This window comes from Hirundo rustica, chromosome 3 (assembly GCF_015227805.2).
Source record: "Hirundo rustica isolate bHirRus1 chromosome 3, bHirRus1.pri.v3, whole genome shotgun sequence".
NCBI classification, from domain to species: Eukaryota; Metazoa; Chordata; class Aves; order Passeriformes; family Hirundinidae; genus Hirundo; species Hirundo rustica.
Genome location: NC_053452.1, coordinates 63,401,043 through 63,419,717, shown reverse-complemented (window position 1 = coordinate 63,419,717; position 18,675 = coordinate 63,401,043). Strand labels below are relative to the sequence as shown.

General features: G+C 38.2%; 1 protein-coding gene across 1 annotated transcript in view; it reads left to right on the top strand.

Annotated features, from left to right (window-relative positions):
• RNF217 (ring finger protein 217) overlaps positions 1–18,675 on the top strand; it is a 66,045-nt gene that overhangs the window by 37,969 nt on the left and 9,401 nt on the right. Inside the window, exons 3-6 of the mRNA XM_058419796.1 lie at positions 1,921–2,085; positions 9,301–9,546; positions 9,697–9,706; positions 16,639–16,710. Of these exons, the coding sequence (XP_058275779.1) occupies positions 1,921–2,085; positions 9,301–9,546; positions 9,697–9,706; positions 16,639–16,710 (493 nt within the window). The remainder of the gene's footprint in view (positions 1–1,920; positions 2,086–9,300; positions 9,547–9,696; positions 9,707–16,638; positions 16,711–18,675) is intronic.

Here is an 18,675-nt window from a genome sequence, read left to right as displayed (position 1 = left end):
TTTGGCTGAGGCATAACAAATACTGAGTCCTACAATATGATGCTTGCTATAATCTGTCTTCCCAGCAGTAGGACACCGTGACACGTTGAAAGACATAAATTCAGTGCTGGGAGGATGAGGGGAAGAAAAAAGAAAGATCTGGAGATACGGGTTAGGATAGGTTACATGTCTGTCTCGTGCATATTGGCTTTCAAAGCATTTTGGAAACATTGATCAGTGCTCTGTGTTAGTTTGGTTAGTAGCAATATACATATCATTCTTTACGTTCCTTGGAGCAGGAAATTTTCTTTCTTTTAAACTGTTTTTTAGGAGAATTCATCTGGAAGGCAGAGATGCAAGTTAGTATCTTTTCACCGGTTCAGTATCTTGGCCACTGGCTTATTATATTTGAGGAAGGGCACTATTTTGTATTGCTTTTGTTTTATACGTTATCATGTCCTTGGACAAGTTTTCAGGTAAAAATGAATAATGTTTGTAATGCATGTTTCAGTCCTAATGTGTCGTTTCCCTTTAAATAAGATGTAGTGATTGCATGTGTAAATAATTTTGGCTAGCTCCAGCAAAACATGTAAGGGATACCAGAGTACCTACTTTGGACTCTTAATTGTAGTCAGGGAAGCATAGCACCAGTTGTCATGACCCAACAGGAGGGCACAGCCACTGATGGGAGTGAGAACTTGAGAAGTAGGTTTTGGGGACTTCACATGTGACTACACTCTAGGATGTAGTTTCCTGAGAAGCACCCCCACACCATGCACAGATGTTTCTGTGGTTTGGTGGTGAACCAAGTCTGGAGACAGATAAAACCAAAACCCCTTGGTTTGGCTGGTTGAATTCCTCAGTCTCTCCCATTTGGCTGGGTACAAAGTCAGGGCAGTGCCAGACATGGACTGCAACTGGAAGTGGTGTACAGGGCTCAACAGTTGCTTGGGAGGCTGAGATGTTTTGCTGCCAAACACAGCAGAAGTGAACATGTTGCAAGAGCCTGGATGTGCCTGAGTCTAATGTGACTTCTAGTTCTTGCTTTCCTTAGTCATGATCCAGGTTGGAGGCCTGTCTTTCATCAGATAAGCAGCTGCAGTGTGCCTCTGTTTATTGCTCCTGCAAATACAGCAGCTGCCTTAGCTTTTCTGAAAAAATAAATATGCAAGCTGTGGAAGAAGACGGGATGACGATGGTACCTGTTTGACACAAGGATTTAAAACTGAGGGAGTGGAAAGAATAGATCCTTTCTCCATTTGAATATGGCTTGTGGGTTTTGCTATTAGGTGTGGTCTGTAGCAAGTGGGCTGTTTGGCACAGCCTCGACTTGCCTTGACGCAATCAAGAGCAAAAGGAGGTGCCTGACTTCCCGTTGGTAGTTGTGGCTCTTGGATGAGAGCCTTGCTCATGGCCCTTTTTCCCAGGACCATTTCTAATATAAGCTTCATAACCCATGGAGAGTTCTATAGAGCCCCTTCAGATGACCAAGTACTTTCTGTAATCGCTTTGGCAGTGCAGTTTTTTCCTAGAAAAAGACAGATCCACTGCACTGAAAACTGACAGCTAATTTTTAGGTGTTCTCACAAATGTATTAGAGGTAATTGAATAAGCTTTCTGGATTCTGCCTTTTGTCGATTGAGCCACACAATCACTTTAGGAAGTAGTGCCTGTGATTAAACCAAGCTATTTGTTCTTCATTCAACTGAGGCCTTTCCCAGCTTTAGCAATTACTTCTGTATCTTCTGTTGTTTAAAAAGGAAAAGAACAAGTTAGCTTCCACAACTTCTTGTGTTTTTTTAAAAACAGAGCCTCCAAAAGATGTTACATCTGTGCTGGGCAGCTGCTCTCTTAATTGGAAAGCAGTGGTTTCAAAACCTAGGCTTTCTAGTTGTATCAGCACCCAGCTTGCAAATGTGTGGTGTTTTCTCATTTATACAGATCCAGTGTCCATCTTGCCAATTTGTCTGGTGTTTCAAGTGCCACTCTCCCTGGCATGAAGGCGTTAACTGCAAAGAATACAAGAAGGGAGACAAGCTGTTACGTCACTGGGCCAACGAAATCGAACACGGGCAGAGGAATGCCCAGAAGTGTCCAAAATGCAAGGTGAGCTGCTCTCCCTTGGCTTGCACGTAGTGGCTTCAAACTGTTTAAATATACATTTAAAATAAAGATCTGTAGCTTCTGCTCGGCACTGGAAATGGATTCAAACTTGCTGTGCAGTTTCTTGTTAATGACCTATTGAGAAAAACAGGTCAAATTTTTTTGCTGGTTCCTGCACTGATTCTGCAGAACATCTGCCTGTAAATGAAACATTATGGAAATTAAGAGGGGGCTTTCATGTATGCTTAGAATCTTAGAAATGTTTTTGTTAATTAATTACAGAATAAATTAATCGTAAAAGAAAGCTTTAAAGAAATTGAAAGCTTTAGGGGAAATACAGTGCCCTTTGTCAGGTTTTCTAGAGTTTGAGTGTATTCAGTGTATGAGTAAGGCTGGAAATACTCCGTCAACTAGTTAACTAAGGGAAACTAAGACTTGGCAAAACCATAAGTTTTGTAAGATTGAATGTTACTTCTTCACAAGCTATACCTCAAGGTGGCTTCACAGGCCACACCTTGAGTGCTGTGTTCAGTTCTGGACCTTTCACTTCAAGGAGGGCACCTGAGGTGCTGGAGTGAGTCCAGAGAAGGGCAGCAGAGCTAGTGAAGGGTCTGGAGCTCTAGTCCTATGAGGAGTGGCTGAGGTGTGTCCCCCCCACCCCGAGCCTCCTTTTTAGCCTGGGGAAAAGGAGGCTTAGGGGGCACCTTTTCAATCTCCACAACCACCTGAAAGGAGGGTGTAGCCAGGTAGGGATTGGCCTCTTCTCTCCCAGGCAACCAGTGACAGGACAAGAGTACATAGCATCAAGCTGCACCAGGGGAGGTTCAGGCAGGACATCAGGAGAATTTCCTTGCAGAAAGGGTTGTTAAATATGCCAGGGAGGTGATGGAGTCACCAGCCCTGGAGGTGTTCAAGAAATGACTGGATGTGACAGTGCCATCAAAGGTTGGAGTTGATGATCTCAGAGGTCTTTTCCAACCTAGATGATTCTCTGAAGTCTTTCTCATTATTAATTTTCAACACTGAAATGCAATTCCACATCCTAAAAATGTCATTCATCCCTTCGGGGATTAGAAGTATTTCCCACTACTCAAATGAGATGCAACAGCCCTGCACACCCCTGCCCCAGTTGCCCTTAATGAAGGCTGCTCCTAAATTTGTTCACTATTTTTTTCACAGCTGCCAACAGATTAGTCAAAGCTGGACTGTTTCATAGAAAATGAATTTTGAATGGGAAGATTTACTTATAAACATACAAAGTATATGTCACACTCTGAGCCTTACACTGTGAAAATAAGAAAATTATCATCAATTTACTAAGTATCTCCATATTTTGGTCTTTGAGAAAGAAATGGCTGTGATGCCATAACTTGAAACTGAAAGATATCGAAACACTGAGCAAAATTAGAAAGCTCAGAAATCAGCAGCTGGTTGTTTACCCTTCCTCCTGTACATGTGTGACCTTTTAACAGTTTTTGCAGCTTGCTTTTGGTAAGAGTTGATAGGTTTGAGTCAGTTCTAAAAATGTTCACTTTCTGGGAAGTCTTAAAGTAAAATACTTTGTTCCTTTTAGAGTGGGAAGAAATATGTGTTTTGATTTTAATTGTTTGACTTGTGTCCAGGTTCAGATTTTATGACAATGGGAATGATGTAACTTGGAATAAATAGACCAGATAATTCAGAAAGTGGAGTAAGCAAAAAAATGCGAATGTGGATAAAACAGGAGTGAAGTCTGATAGGTGGAAAGAGAAAGGAACTAAAACTGCTAAGTCTAACATATGGCCTGAATAAATAAAAATTTAAAATGCCACGTTTAAATATTCAGCTCTTCACCATCTTCAAAAGAAAAGGCTGAACACCTGAAACTTACATGGCTTATTACTATTTCTGAAGCATGAAGTTGCATGAGTTTGGCTGCTAATTTATATATACTTGAGGGTTTTTTTCTTAATCAAAGGAAAATAAAACATCCTACATGGTGGGAGGCAGTATGGAAATTTATGAAACTAGCACAGAAAAAGAACCTCTGCAGAGTCCTTCCTGGTAATTTGGTGCTGTAATTGACTATTGAAGAGGGAATTCAACTTTTTATTAAACTCTGTTGCTACCCCAACTCTTGATACTTTTTTCTTCAGAAGTGAGAAAGTTCTTCCTGCCTACAATCTCAATTTATTTTTAAATCAAATCTAGAATCTAGTACTTTTGCAAGTAATCAAAAGTACCTCTTAGCCAGCAGTTAGTTAAAAAAAATGTATCTTAAGCAGTATTCTTCATCAAATGTTTAGTAGGTATTGGGCACGTGGGGATAAGCAATCTGACGGTTACCAATTTGAAGTCAGGGGAATGAGATCTCATACTTGTCTCCCTCTCTCTCCCATCCATCCCTCCCTCAAAAACCTGTATATAAAATAGCATTGAATCAGATGATAGTCCTATTTCCAAATAAAATAAAGAGTGACAGAGAAAATAATTTACAACACACTATTTGATTTATCCATGTTCTACGTCCACAGAGGCAATGTTTCAGGTGAAAACACTTTATTTTTAACCTCTTTCATATTTTGGTTGAAAATTTGCAGCAGCCAAAATTGGCAAACAGATTGAGGGAAAGTCAATATTAAATTGTGTCTAAAGCTATTAGTATTTCATCTTTACACAAAAACTGAAATGAGTGGAAATTAAAGGTAGAAACTTAAGTAGCGGCACAGTTTCTTTACTGAAGTAATACGTAAATTACTGGTAACTTCCAAAGTGTGTTAGTGTAAACTGTGACCATATTTTACAGATACCTTCTGGAGGTAATTATTTATACACACAGATGCATACATACATGACTCTTTTGTACCGTGGAGAAATCGAATGCGTTATCTTGTCTGGGCATGCAGGGGAGAAAAATCAAAACACACTTAGCAGGGTGTGTGTATGTAGAGACAGATCCTCAGGCAAATATGAGTATTTCAGTGGTTTGGATAAGTGATTTGAAAGAACATAATCCTTTATAATGTGAATATAGCTGGGACTGTTAGATAAGCTTAAACTTGACTACTTTTTCCTGTAGTTGGACACAGCTTTAGCTCATCTAATAGGAATAGCTTATATTTACCTGGTCTCTCCAAGACGTGTTTGCAAAAGTTAATAAAAATGTTACACACTGTCCAAATGCTTAATTATAAATTCATGTTGTGACTGTGTATCGGTATGGAAATACGGAAAAACACTACTCTTTAAAACTGTATCTTGAATTTATTTTGACTTCTTTTCTTAATAGACCCTTTTCCAAATTTACTATACACTATTTTGAGAGTCAGTATATAGAACACTTTTCCTAACAAGACTTGTCCAAAAAGTGCTAGTCTTGTTCTAGAATAGGTTGGCTAATAAGTGCAAATTTGCTACATATTATTAGATGTCATTTGCCAAAATCTATAACATTATTTGTGTTTCCCCTGTACTGTTTTAAGGGGTTATTTTTTACAATTTCTTGGTATGTTTACAACAAAATGCTTTTGTTTCCTCAAGTGTTTTTACAGTACAGCAAACCAAGGAAATACTGCATGTTGGTGCTATCTTACCACAAATTTCCAAAACAACACTATCTGAGAAAATACCACATAGGAGCTCTAGCTTAGAAGGCTTTGAACAGCAGCAGAAATTTAAGAACAAGCATGTAAATGCATATAAAGGAGTGTGTACTTCTTATCTCTTCTGATTCATGTAAGAGTTATCAAATAGTTTAGGGCATAGTTTTTGGAAGCCCTCTGCAAATTAATTCTCATCCTCTGGAGGGAGGAGGGTCCTTATTTGTATACAAAGATGTAAGCTGTACAGGTTTTCTTCAGAGGTGGAGGAGATATGGCCACTCATACTCAGAACTCTCGGCTGTGATTTCCCTAGAAGATTTCTATGAGAGGGCATGTAATATCCAGAAGGGGTAAAAGGAGGGTCTGAAAATAGCCGCTGTGCACAGTTGACTACTTGAGACTCCAAACTGCATATGTTTGCCCTTGGTGTGTAGTTTTCACCTCTGTTGTTCTGGAAGCTATTCTTGGGGTTCTGGATGGCTTCTGGAAACCTTCCTGTAAGGTGAGTGCACATCTTTGGTTTTGAGCAGGTCGTGGGTGCGGGATGGAGCCTGTAGCTTCGACTGAATGCATGGAGGCAAAAACTGGGCTTGCAGTTTCTGTGCTGCAGGGGGAAGCCTGCAGTCACACGGCACTGGGCCCTGCACAGCCGCAGCTTCCCGCAGCCAGCGGCATTCCTGGCCCCGCGCATTCCCGCGGCTGCCTCTTGTGCTCCACGGTGCCGTCAGTGCAGCAGGAGCGCTCGTGATATCTGAGCCGTCCACGATCGCTTTCTCAGCCTATGGATTTGTAATCCATCCCTGTCAATGGATTATCTGGAGGGCACGGAGCCATGCCCATGTGAACCGGAGATGAAGTTGATCTGGTGAGATGTCATGTCTTCGGCTTGAAAGCTGCCTGACCAAATGATACAAAGTTCACCTGGCATTGTCAGTCTGCAAAGCATGTGATAGGGAGTCCAAACCCTGCATCTAAGGTTTGTGGGGTTTTTTGCTTTGTTTCTTTAATTGAGTATTTACTCACTGGAAAAAGGAAGGTTTTTGCAATGAAGTGGTATAGGCAAGTACAGCTGGTTGTTCCAGATTGACGGCATTTGAAGACAGTTATATGTGCAGATGGGTATTGACTAAAATATTTTTATGGTTTGCTTTTTGAAGAAGCAAACATGAAGTGCATATAGTTGCAGTATTTGTCTGTAAGAAAATAAATCCTTATCAGTTTCTTTCATGTTTTAAGAGGACAGTATGTCTGGAGACTTTAGGGCAGAAACAAGTGGATTGACAAATTATTCAGGAGTAATGAATGACTAACTGGAGCTCAGAGGCTTCTAGGAAAGCATGGGTAGGAGGATGGCAGGCAGTTTCTAAGAGGTGGATACTTCTGAAAGATATGAATGGTGGAACATAAAAGGCTATTGCTGTCATCTCCTTGAAGTCCTTACTACCAATAAAAATTAACTTACTTATGAAATGTGAAGTAATTTTGGTTTGCATCTAGGATTTTTATAAGTTCTGGGATTCTACAGAATTACAGTGAGGATGGATGGTAACTTAATTGGCTTGGTAAATTAGAGATGCTAGAGGAGAATTCAACAGTATTGATTCAAAAAGAAAATAAAGCACCCAGTTAATTCTCATTAGTCACAAAATCTAGTTCCCTCATTTACATTTTTAAGATAGAATCAGCAGATGAGGAAAATTACCTTTTAAATTACAAAAGTCTGTATAGTTGCGGACAGAGTTTGTCCCCTGAAAAATTAATTTGAAATAAATTTTAAAGTTAATTTGTCAAAATACTTTAAGTCATTATTAAAATTCCTTCATTTCATTTCAAGTTAATTTGAGGAATTACAGTAAACAAACTGGCTCCATAAGTGGGGTCAGCATTTTTTTCACATGTAACCTGAGAAGAAGTCAAACTGACAATGTAATGTCCCTATTAGGAAAAAAACAGTGTATATTTTTTAAAGTTATGATTAAGTTGGTATAATATTGGGTAGACTTTTCTTTCCACTTTGCCTGCTGTCAGTGCTTAACTGTGAAAGTTTTGAAGTCAAGTGGCTTATAAAGCTCATCAGCAATGGTGTTTTTTCAGGTGCTTCAGGAAAACAGGACACCTGTAATACTGCAGAATTCCTTGGCGTAGAGGGGGATCTTTGCTTGGTCAGACAAATTTTAAATCTACTAGAATATTTGCCCACTAGAAAGCGTTGTTTTTAATAGCCCAGCTCTCTCTTTTGTGAATGGCTTTCCCCTCTTTTGTATAAAAGCAGTATTTGAAAGCATAGAAATGTAAATTCTGACTACTGCGGCACAGGGATGCTGGCAGGTGTATCTGGAACTACTGTTACCTTTGTACCTCTTACCAAGAGTGTTGCAGGTGGAAAGCATCACTTTGTTACATGTATAAAGTGCCAATTTCAGTAGATGTTTGGGCAAACAAGGTGAGAGCCCAAATCATCCCTGATCAAGAGCAAAGAACAAATGCATTTGACCCTCTCAAGAATGTCAGATACCCCAGGAGTCATGAGCTTCTCTGGAGCTCGCTGAGCTTTCAGTGTCTCTGGTGCTTGCAGAGCTACTGAGTGGTCATGCCATGTCTTTGCCTGTATCTCCCTGCAAAATAAAAATGTGTAGGTAAGTATAGGATTTTCAGGAGGCATTGATTTATCTGTTGCAAGTTTCAACAGGTGAAATTCAAATTGGATGTAATGGAAAAAAGTATTCCCGGGGGGATGGTGAAGCATGGTATAGATTGCTCAAAGAGGCTGTGACATACCCATGCTTGGAAATTTTTTTAATCTAGTGGGATAAGACCTGAAGCAATTTGATATGGCTGGGGTTATCCCAGCTTGGAGTTAAGGGTTAAAATAGATGATCCCCAAGCATCACTTTCAACTTCAATTATTAGGCTATCTACCATTCCACTGTGAAACGTGGTCTTGGAATGCAGGATGGGGAACTATTTATGCAGGCAATCAGTAGAAAGATGGCTGTAGAACTGGGGCAGCCCTGTTTCATTCTATGCTGTGGGTATCATGAAAGCTTGGTGTAATTTTTTATTCCACGTATAGTTTGGGGATTTTTTTTTTTTTTTTTAAGAAGGAAAAAGCATCCATGGTTCTCAAATCATGCTCTGTAACAGCAGTGTCTTTCTGGTGTTTATTACAAAATGCCAAATCAATTTGTGATGGAAAAGGGAGTGGAGCCACAGGTGGCCTAAGTGGGAAACCCATCTGTGTAGGGGTCAAACAGAGTTCATAATTATATTCACTGTGTTGCTTTTATTTCTAATAAAGTTTGTTGCTAGCAGATCTACTTCAGCAATAAAACCAAAATTTCAGTAAGGACAAGAATTCTCATCTGATATAAAGAGCATTTAAACAAAAGAGGAGGATTATGTAGGAAATGGGAATCTGGAAACAGTAGAACTCGCATTTAATGCTCTGAAACATGCCTCAGAAAGCCATTATTGTCTTCAGCCAGCTGCAGTATTAATTAATGCAAATACTGACTTAGCAGGAGGTTGCTTGCAGCTTCTTTTCATCTGGCACATGAACTGCCCTGGGTAGTGCCCGCTTTCCTGTGCTTGGGAAGGGGGGAAAGATAATATTTCTTTTTTCCTTCTGCTCATATAGATCCACATCCAGAGAACCGAAGGGTGTGACCACATGACCTGTTCACAGTGTAACACTAATTTCTGTTACCGTTGTGGGGAGAGATACCGCCAGCTCCGCTTCTTTGGAGATCACACGTCAAACCTCAGTATCTTTGGATGCAAATACCGCTACCTCCCCGAGAGACCACATTTAAGGAGATTAGTGCGAGGCTCTGTCTGTGGTGAGTGGATTAATGCTCCTTGTGGAGAGCTGCACAGTGAAGTGGTTGGGGGGATAGGGCAGTTATAGTTAAATTAAAGCTAGTGGTTGAAAGGATTGGATGGGTAACTTGTTTCTCAGTTATTCAAAAGATGGCTTATCAAGTGTGTTTAAATATATGGCATTTGCCCTCCCTTTTTAGATGGACTGTGTTAGATTAAGTGTTGTGTCCCCTTCTGATAGCTTTTTTTCCTATTTTTTTTAATAATACATAAGCAAACTGGAAGAGAGCTGTCAATATGCATGTCACTGGTTGTGTTCATTATTCTGAAGGTATATTGGAGAAATGGGTCAGAGGGGGAACCTTATTTAAATGAACCTTAATTTAAGTCTAAATAAAGTGCTCTTTGGATTTGAACCTGTTCTGAGTTGAAAAACTCCTCCATATAAATAGGAGGACACTATTTTAACTGTTAGCTTTATTTCAGATAAAATCATCTTGAAACAAAACACAACTTATATACATTAATTTTGCTCACAAAAGTATGATGCCAAAAAAGTCTTTTCATTAAACAAAAGCACACTCATAATTTGCTTTTGAGGCAGATAGATATCTGTCTCAACCTGCAGAAGCACAAGACAATGAAGTAGACTATTATATTATGCAGTGTCTTTCATATATGTGCAGTTCAGTCATTGTAGTGAGTTTACAGTATGTAAGGTGACCTATAGTGTTACAGGAAATGGGTGCCTTAACTGTTAAAAACTGGGAACCTATCAAGGACAGTAGAACTTTGTGTACTTTGAATTAAGGCATAAAAATTGGAGATGAGTTGTAGCTCACCTAGGATGAGAAAATGCTTTGAGCTTGATTGTAGAGGTAAAAGGAGAGAGACAGAACATGTGGGAAAAGGTAGACCTGAGGTGAAGACATTACTCCTGAGCCAGACATGTTTCAGTAAGAAAACTAGGTGGTTTCCAGAGTAACGTAAGAATTGACACACAAACTCATGGACTTGGTAATAAAAATGCCTGTCTTGCTGCTCTGCATTGTGGGAGATTCACAAATCTGGAATGCTTGTTTTAAACAAGTGACATTGTGTCATCCAAGCCCATTAGTTTGAACTCAGGAGCTTGCAGGGCTTTGGTAACCATCTTTGAAAGAAGTGATTTAAAGATACAGAAATAACCAAAAAGGAGATTAAAATGCAAATGATTGGAGGTGCCTACTCTGAAACATTTTTTAGAAATTAATTGAAACACACAAGAAGATCTAGTCTAGATGAAAGACAGTGCTGGCATTAGGGCACATGAATATAAACATTCATTAAGAAATTTAGGCTTAAACTTCAAGAACTGTTCCAAAGCACTTAGTAAGATTCCAGAAGAGCTTTTAGTAATAGCCACAATGGCATACAATGTAAGCTCTTTTTAAACAGATCTTGTTATATTTGGTGTAATTAGTTTCTGCTGTAGCAACAGAGACATTACCAAGTCAGTGGTGCTCACTTGCAGGATCATGGGCAACTTTAGAATAGTTTGGGCTGAGAGAGACCTTTAAAGGCCACCTGCAATGAGCAGGAGCGTATTCAACTAAACTAGATTGCTCAGAGCCCTCTTCAGCTTGGCCTTGGATATTAAAGCTCCATGGTAAATATGTATATGCTCATATTTATCAGATCACACCAGAAGGTGTAAGATAGTTTTGTTTTCATCTCCTGTTTGCAAGTGTACTTGTGGTTTGCATTAATTAATAAGATTAGAAAGATGAGCAAAGCTTAAAGCCTCAGATTACATTTCTTACAGGGTTTTCTGTTAAAAATTTCTCTCCAAAACTCTCTGTCACATGATGTGATTTCTCACAAGAATGGTCATCTTCTGAATAGAGACTTGGGTGCCTGAATCTTTCAGCACATGAAGTACTAGCCCACATTTTTGCAATAGCTTGTTAACACTCAAGTTGACAATAATTCAGATAATTCTTCATCGGCACTTATGAGCTTAAATCTCTGTCATCTCTGCAGCTCTAGATTTGAATATTGATCCCGATACACTTTATGAATAACTACCAAAATACTCCAGAGACCTAACAAAACTCGCACATTTTTTACATGGAAGTAAAAAATTAAAATCTTCAGAAATTTGCATCATATTTGGATTTTGGAATTGAGCTCACAGCTCTTCTCCCATTGCAGTAGATTTTGGTTATGACTTGGATGTGTGAGTCAGTCTAGGTTTTTGTACTTTTTTCTGTTGAAATGCCCATGTGGGTTTTCACATCTGTTTTTAAAAATGCATTATATTTCTGCAAGATTGTATCTCCTGACCTTTTTCCTGGCCTTTTGAAGAAGGTGTAATCCCAGACTGTGATAAGTTTGTTTGTAGCTTCTGCCGTTTTCAGTGTTGGAAATTTGCTAGGATCATCTGTCCTTGTGAAACAGAATTGATCTGTAGCTGTTAATTGGGCTTGTATAAAGGTCTGCCTAGTGAGTCTGTCCCCAGCAATGGTCAAATAGAAGTAGGATCTCACTCCCTGTTTGTTTCCAGTAACCATTGCTTTAAACACTTTCTTAGTTAAGGTTTGTATCTGAACCTTTGTTTTATAACCCTAGTTTTACCAGTTCTTAAATTTTGGCTTCCACAACATTTCTGGTAGAGGCTCTAGGATTTCACTATGTCATGAGGAGAAAGTCCTGTTGTTTTTTTAATTGATTCCTGATAATTTCATTGGCTGCTTTTGTTATCATGAAATTGAGTAAACAATAAAAGCTTGCTGGCCTTTTCATATAGTATTTTTATGGACTGTCCATCAGATTCTTCTTTGTCATAATATTTGATTTATTTTTTTGTTTGTTTGTGTTTTATGTATTGAGCTGAAGCTTACTAGTCTTAATCACTTAAGATCAAATTTAAAAGCCAAAAGTGTTGAATTCCAGTTAGGGATCACACCTAGGCTCAGGGAGGACCCAGTAGCTAGAAATGTAAATCTAAATACGTAAATATTTTATCAGACAAGAGGAGCATTATCATCAGTAGGTGTTACTGCACAAGCCTGGGTTTTGGTTCTGTTCTGAAAGTCAGCAGAAGAGGAGATGGTAGCAGAGATGACATTGAAAGCATAGCCTCTACATTTTAGTAACATGTAGTGAGAAACAAATGTTGGATTTCCTATAGAAAAATGCCTCTGATAGTTAGCTAAGTAGTGGAAATAAGAGGAATGTTATCTTGGCTCTCTGTGGGAGACTGATGAGGTGTTGCTAGATATGTGGGAGGTTTGTATGACTTTTTCTCTATTGCTGTGGAGAATACTTTAATAAATGTGATTTTGTAGCCGTGTGAAGGGAAAGTTTTTTTGATAGTTTCTAAAATCTGCCCAGGTGGATTGTGTAGAAAGATCACCTCGTGGCAGGCTGACATGCTCTCAGGATTTCTGTTGAGAAGTGAGTGCATACAGTCACAAACTGCTCTGCAGTAAAAATAAGGGAAAAGTATTTATGTCATCATAAATTTAAACATACTTTTCTTCAAAAACCAATTGTTATGTAAAGGTGATAGTAATTATGGGGGAAAAGAAAACCCAAGAGCAGAAGTGATCTCTGATATTTCTCTCCCTTCTTTAGCCGGCGTGTTTTTTAGAGAAACTGTCCTGTGACCAGTACAGTCAAGTGAAATTGTTTTTATTCTTTCATCCCAGCGGACTTAGCCATTGCATTCTCATTATAATTGTTTGGCTGAATTGTTGAAGTCAGAATGTTTGGTTATAATTGGAGTCAGTGATGAATTATACAGGAAGGAAAAGCATGTTCACCAGTCTTAAGTGTACTCAAGATGCCACTGGAATACCACTTGGATTCAGCTGATGAATTATATTCAAAATCAATTGCTAGGTGCTTCATGAATCTGTAACAAGACACAGCATTTAATGAAGCTATTAAAGCAAATGTGTTTGTTTTGGGGTTTTTTTGTTTTGTTTTCTTGTTTTGTTTTTTGTTGTTTGTTTGTTTGTTTGTTTTTTGCATGGTAACTGGCATTTCAGATAGGATTCTGAAAGCAGGATGTTTTCAGATCTGCTGACGTTTACTCCTGTCCCAAGCAGAGCACAGAGTTCATTTCATGTAAGCACGGCTTTGAGCCTCACAGAAGGCAGCATGCAATTCTGTGATCCAGCCCTCATTAGCAACTTCATATTTTAGTTGGTCTGACTTGTTGTCAGAAGAAGTTGTCTCTATACACTTGATGACTCTTTAAAAACAAATGCAGACTTTGATTAGAACTTTCGTCTACATAGCTATTGCTAGTTTGATTTTTAAGTAGACATTTTTATTGTCTCTGCTTAAACAATAATGATATTTAGACTTAAAAGTTAAAATTTAGTATTTCTCCTGTTAGTGTTTAAATCTGTTTTACAAAACTAGTTTATTAATTTTTTTATGTGGCAAAGAATTCTCTAAGGATATATGGGGATTTGGATATATTACCCTAAAACCTGTAACTAAACCCAAAGTTAGGCAAGGGAAAAGTATTTCCTCATGTTTCCTGAAATACTTCATTATTTTGCAGAAAAACGTGGTTCTCTATATCACAAATAAGGCAACCCCTCTGGGACACTTGCAAATACGGTTGTTATACTGCCACAAATGTCTATTTCTTCATGCTGGGCCACCCAGTAGAGAAACGGTTTACCATTAATTTCTGTGCAATTGTAAAAAGGTTCTGTTTCAATTGCTTTTTGTTAAGTTACCCTTAAAAACTAGCTATGGACAACAGCAAACTGGCTGTCATAACCTACTGCTGAGATCACCACATGGGCTAATAACCCAAGATTTTATTCAGCTCTGAAACAGGTGTTACACTTGCTCTCTGCTCTCAGTCTTGGAGCTAACAGACGTAGAACAGTTAAGTGCCTGCAGCAAACATCCTCAGTCTCAGTGACATTTCTTGGTGTGTCATGATTCCCTCTATGGTTACGAGCCTCATAATTTTTTGCACTATGACAAACGATGCTTGTCAGACTGGAATTGGATATAAAGGAGTTTTTAATTCCGACATGTAAAACTGAGCATTTTGTAATTTTTTCATGCAATGCAGATAAAAATGATTGGAGGAAATAGTACATACCTGCTGCTTTGCTGATGATTGCTGCTGTTTGTACTCTTCCTGATGGTAACATTTGCAAGCCATGTTCACCTTGTGTTTGTTATTTTGTTATTTTTAGTTTACAAACGTAAAGAAATATTAAGGATTTGAATGTGACTGATATATAAGTAAAAAAGTATTTGTTTTGAAATTTAGTCTTTAGAAATAATGCTTTGATAATCAAAAGGAGATACAGTCTCACAATGATGAAAAGTCATTTTATTCTGTTAAGATCTTGGAACTACTCTTGGAACAATACTCACAATTTCATATTCACAGGCAGAAGGAAAGACACTACTCATGCTTTATTTCAGCTCTGAGTTTGTCAAATGTTAAGTAAACAGGTTCTTGAATTAGCTTAGGAACTGTTCTTAGTGCCTGAAAAGAAGTTATTCCAATTGAAGGCTAGCTTAGCCCTTCCCATAGACTCTGTTTCTGCATACCCAGTCACCAGCTCAGTGATTTAAGTTTTTAATAATTTTGGTACCAAACATCACAATTTTTTAGCATTCTAGTTACATGGCTATTAATGAAGTAAGGAGTTCATACCTTAATTCTCTAATCTTTTACAAGCTTTACTTGAAATTGTTGAAGGCTCTCGTAATGTTTTAAGATGCTTTTAATCTCTTATTTTTGGACCCTTCTTGAGATTTTCCATCACTTTACTTTCATTCTTCTGTCTACACTTCAATAATGTATTTGACAAGTTCTGTGTGTATAGAACACAGCACAGTGCAGTCCCAGGAACGTATGCCATTAGGATGCCTAGCAACTAGAGTAATACAAATATTTGCCAATTTTTTTTCTTCTAGGAATTAATGTTTCCCACCCACAACACTCCCATGAAATTTAAAAGCTATCAAAACAGAGCAAGAAAAGGGCCAGTTCATTTAACTGCTGTAAATATTTCCAAAATATCTCATTTTTCCTTCAGTCTGCTCAAATTAGTGTCTCAGGTTATGGAAATGTTTACATCATTATTGAATGAAGTAATCCACTTACTGTAATCTGATATGAGTGACTTGAGAGAGGGAAGGGCAGGGAAGAGAGAGGTAACAAACTGAATTTTTTCCCATTCTTTCAAACACACCTAACTAGTGAATTGCAGAATTTTAAGTCCCTGCTCAGACTGCTGGTATATCAGTGAAAATGCCTGCCCTCCTGCATTTTCAAACAGCTCAGTTAAGTGATGTCTTGGACCCAACTGCTCAGCCAACAGAGGCTGGGAGATTCTTCCACTGTAAGCATGCAATGCAAGGAAGATGGCTTGGGTTCTGGTTCGGTTTCCAGTTCACTTTTCTCAGCATGACCCCTGCCTTCACTCTGTGAACTTCTACAGGCTATGAACTCATCAGAAATAAAGAATATGAACGTGCTTTATTTGTTCTTGATCTTATGCTCAAGTGAGTGTGCTGCTCAAGATCACTGCCCTACTCATGTAAGAACCACAACATATCCTTATAAATGTAGATCCAAAATAGACTTGGCTGAGGTTTGACTAAGACCTAAATCACAGCTGTACATGAGCACTTCACTGTAGCCTTTTAAAGTGAGCAGAAATGTATTTAGAGGTGATGGTCTCATCACCTTGAGCTAACCTAAACTTTCCAAGATGCTAGTTTGCTTGGCATCTCTCCAGGCCAGTTGCTGTGCAGTAGGATTCCGGAGAAGCCAAATTATAGTAGCTTTATAGCTGTCACGTTCCTGTTGATGCTTGAGGGATTTCAGAATGGAAACAGAAATAAATGCAGACTGTTAATGTATGAAATAAACAGTGCTCAGAGAGTTGTGGTGGATGAAGAGGCCAGAGAGAAATGTGTGTGGGGAGCTGACTGCGTGGTGATAGCTCCTGGCTGAATTTGTAGGATGAAATAACGAATAGGAATCCTATTTGTAGATGTAAAAAATATTATTTTTAAAATAATAGATTAAAATATTTTCTGATATTAAAATATTTATGCATTGTTTAAAAGGAAAAAAAAAATTCCTTCTTTGAACTATTTAATGAATTTTTCATTTCAGCTGGAAAACTACTCATTACACCCCTAATACTGGTTCTGGGACTGGCACTGGGAGCCGTAGCTGTTGTAATAGGTAAGAGTTACATATGTGAATGAATCTAATCTTGATTATGTCTTTCTCCATATGACATCTCAAAGACATGGAGGCAAAGTATGTATTTCACAGATAGTTTTAGTATTAAACACATGACTTTTTCTAAAAAAAAAAATAATTTATGCTTACTAGCTTTTTTTTCCCATGTACTTGGTTTTCCAAATATATGTCTTTAATTGCTATAGATAGATGAGCAAAAAGTCCAGCGTAACTTAAACATTATCCTGGGGGCTGAGTGACTTGGACTGAGCCTTTAATCACGCCATTGAATCTCAGTTTTATGATCTCGGCCATGTGTATGACAAGATTTTTACAGAGCTAAGGCCTGGTCCAAAGAGCTCACCAGCTTGAAGATGCAACAGCAACAAAGGAGCAAATTGGGATGAGTGAGTCTCAAAACATGATCCAGTGCAAAGGCTGCCAAATTGTATTCCATCACAAAAACTGATATTGTGATCTCATTTGATTACAGTATCAAAGCTCTGTTAATGTGGTTATATTAATGTGGGCACAGATATTTTAGCAAAGCTGCTCTTTGCCTGGCTTAGCTGAGTTTTCCCAGAGAAAGGAGAGAATGGCTCTGACAACAAGGTGTAATTTTGCTCATGTGAGTGCATATCCACTCTTTATGTTGGCAGCAATATGTCATTCAGGGACCATGCTGCTTCACAGTTTTTCATCAAACTTCTTATTCCACTGAGAATTTGCAGTGCGTGCCCAGCCCTGAGGTATACTGGGATGTGCCTCCTTAATTTTGATACAACAAAGCCAAAATATGTCAGGATAGTTATATTAATAAGGGTGTAAGTAACCTATCAGCCTGTGACTGAAATTTTCTAGACTACATCTAGCCAAATAAGGAATATTGCTGTAATTTCTGTATTTAGACCAACTATCTTCACTGAAGACAGCGAACGACATCTAACTTAATTATATATTTTATTCAATAGCATTTTTTATGCCAAAGTCTTAAACAATGAAGACTTCATCATGCCAGTAAATCTTATTTTGGTCTGCAATCTGGTATAATCCATGGTGGGAAAAATACCTCACTTTTTTATATACTAAAAGTTAAGAGGGTTTTGCACTAATATAGTAACAATATTTGCAATAATAATTAGAATGTCACTGGAGTCTCATCCTAGGCTTGGCTGGATAAGATAGAGTCAAGGCCAGCAGTATGAGCAGTTCCAAAAACATGGATTATTTCTAGAAAAGTTTTGATTTTGAGGTAATTACAGCAATTTGCTGCCAACCACTATTAGAGTAGTCTCAGTTACATAGCTGAAAACCACAGTGCACCATTTATGAGGCTGTTGAGCAGAGCAACGACTCTGTGATTGTAGTAGTCTTTTGTTCTGTGTTGTTACTGTAGTGGTGTAGTGGTTTTCTCTGACGAGAAAATCTTAGGCCATTTCAGTGAGCTGGCAAGAGAAAGATGCTTCTCATTTGGGTTTGAGAGGGTAAAAACTATTTGACAAATTATTTTTCACCTGAATGATTGTGATGTATTTATTTATTTTTGTTTTTACAGCTTTTTTTTTCTCTCAAAAGACTTTTAAGAATAAATAATTCCCTGTCCAGGCTAGGATAAATACTTGATATTATTCAAGATAAACACTTGGTATTACTTCACAGTAGACGAGGATGTTTGTAAAAATAAATAAAAAGTAAAACTGTAACATGCTGTCTCTATTTCATGTGAATCTAACTGAAAACTAGTTTAGTTACATCAGCTTTGAATTTAGATTTAAGAATTTCCAGAGTGCTTTTAAAAGCTTTATGTTTGTGCCTTATACCAAACAACACGGTTCAGAAATTAATTTATCAGATGTGAGTGTAGTGTTAGATGGAATTAGTTGTAACAGAAAGAGTAAGTGTAGCTTAGCTCATAGTCTAAGACACTATTAGTCGCGAGCTAGTATTTTTTTCTGCTTGTCCAAA